The sequence below is a fragment of the Muntiacus reevesi genome, chromosome 9 (genome assembly GCF_963930625.1).
Source record: "Muntiacus reevesi chromosome 9, mMunRee1.1, whole genome shotgun sequence".
In the NCBI taxonomy this organism is placed as follows: domain Eukaryota; kingdom Metazoa; phylum Chordata; class Mammalia; order Artiodactyla; family Cervidae; genus Muntiacus; species Muntiacus reevesi.
In genome coordinates this window covers 7,499,563-7,501,443 of record NC_089257.1, presented here as the reverse complement: position 1 = coordinate 7,501,443, position 1,881 = coordinate 7,499,563, and the positions used below count along the sequence as shown (strand labels likewise).

The window sequence follows — 1,881 nt, the reverse complement described above, 5'->3', positions numbered from 1 at the left end:
TCGACTCACTGTGGACCCATGGATTCAGAGCCCAGGAGGTTCTTCTGTTCATGGAATTTTCCAGGCAAGACGTGTGCATTGGGTTACCGTTTCCTACTGCAGGGGATATGCTTGATCTGAGGATCGAACCCGTGTCTCTTGTGTCTTCTGCATTGGCAGACGGGTTCTTTACCTCTAGAGCGACCTGGGAAGCCTAAACAATTATATTTTGAAAATTTAATAGAATTTACTTTTATTCCACTCCAGCATTCTTGCCTGGAGAATCCCAGGGACGGGGGAGCCTGGTGGGCTGCCGTATACGGTGTTGCACAGAGTTGGACATGACTGAAGCGACTTACCAGAAGCAGCAGCATTTTCATTACTGCCAATTGAAAACAATACTGAAGAAATGAGCTATGGTTCCTAAGAAAAATATAATATCATTAATTTATTAACTAGTTTTGGTAATTTGTTAAAATTAACTTTAATGGCTTGTTAGCAGCTTTTATATGATTGTGATCATATTGTAAATATTTTCTTTCATTTTTTTTTTTTTCAGATACTCAATTATTTGCAGATAGTATACAATATATGGAAAGTCAGAGGAACATCTCAGAATTTATTTTTTTGGGACTTTCCTATAACCAAAACATACAAATATTTTGCTTTGTGTTCTTCTTATTTTGTTACATTGCCATCTTGGTGGGAAACCTTCTGATCCTTGTCTCCATCCGATGTAGGCCTCTTTTTCACCAACCAATGTACTACTTCCTCAGCCACTTATCCTCCATGAACGTCTGCTATACCTCTTCTGTGACGCCCACACTGCTCAGTGACCTGCTCCTGGGAAGGAAAACCATCTCTTACGGCAACTGCGTGCTGCAGGTCTTCACCATGCACTTTTTTGGCATCATCGAGGTCTTCGTCCTTACAATCATGGCCTTTGACCACTGTGTTGCCATCTGCAAGCCTCTCCACTACACAATTATCATGAACAGGACAAGGTGCAACCTCCTCATCGTGGCTGCTTGGGCTGGTGGGGCCGTCCATGTCTTTTCTCAGTTCTCTATGATAGTCAGTTTGCCCTTCTGTGGCCCCAATGAAATTGACCACTACTATTGTGACATTTTTCCTTTGTTGAAAGTTGCCTGTACTGATACCTACATCACTGGTGTCCTTGTGGTTGCCAATTCAGGAATGGTTGCCTTAGTAACCTTTGTTCTTTTGTTTGGGTCCTATGTCATTATATTATTCAACTTAAGAAACCACTCAGCTGAAGGAAGGCGCAAAGTCCTCTCTACCTGTGGGTCTCACATCACTGTGGTTACCTTATTTTTTGGCCCTTCAATCTTTGCCTACCTCAGACCCCCTACCACTTTCCCTGAGAACAAAATATTTTCTCTCTTTTATACCATCATTGCTCCTATGTTCAATCCCTTAATCTACACTCTGAGAAACACAGAGATGAAAAAGGCCATGAGAAGGGTTTGGTACCAAAAGATGTTTTCAGACGAGAAGCATAATTAATTTCCCCTACTCAATGTGTTAAAACCTCTATGTGGAAGTAAAAGTGGACTTGGGAGTTGTAGAACTCAATTAACTTTCAAATCAAAGAGCCCAAATTGTTTACTTTATAAATGTTAGAGATGATGAGTTGAAAAATTATGAGAAAAATGACAATTCCATTGGTTACTCTGAGATTTGATAGGGACTTATGTGATTAAAAACATATTAGCTTAAAGAAACTGTTGCTATGTTATATAGATTAGGCAATTCTAAGACTGACTGTGAATTTAAAAAAAATAATTTGCTTATGATATTTGTACATGAAAACTAGAGAGGAAATACCTAAATTTGCTTTCAAGTTAATTCTTTAAAGACATATCTAACCTTACACTCTGC

The 1,881-nt window shown here is 39.3% G+C and overlaps 1 protein-coding gene across 1 annotated transcript; it reads left to right on the top strand.

Annotated features, from left to right (window-relative positions):
• The first annotated feature begins 570 nt into the window (after window positions 1-570).
• LOC136174014 (olfactory receptor 4P4-like) lies at window positions 571-1,506 on the top strand. The gene has a single exon (XM_065943792.1). It carries the CDS (start codon window positions 571-573, stop codon window positions 1,504-1,506), a length of 936 nt encoding a protein of 311 aa, XP_065799864.1.
• Window positions 1,507-1,881: the final 375 nt, after the last annotated feature.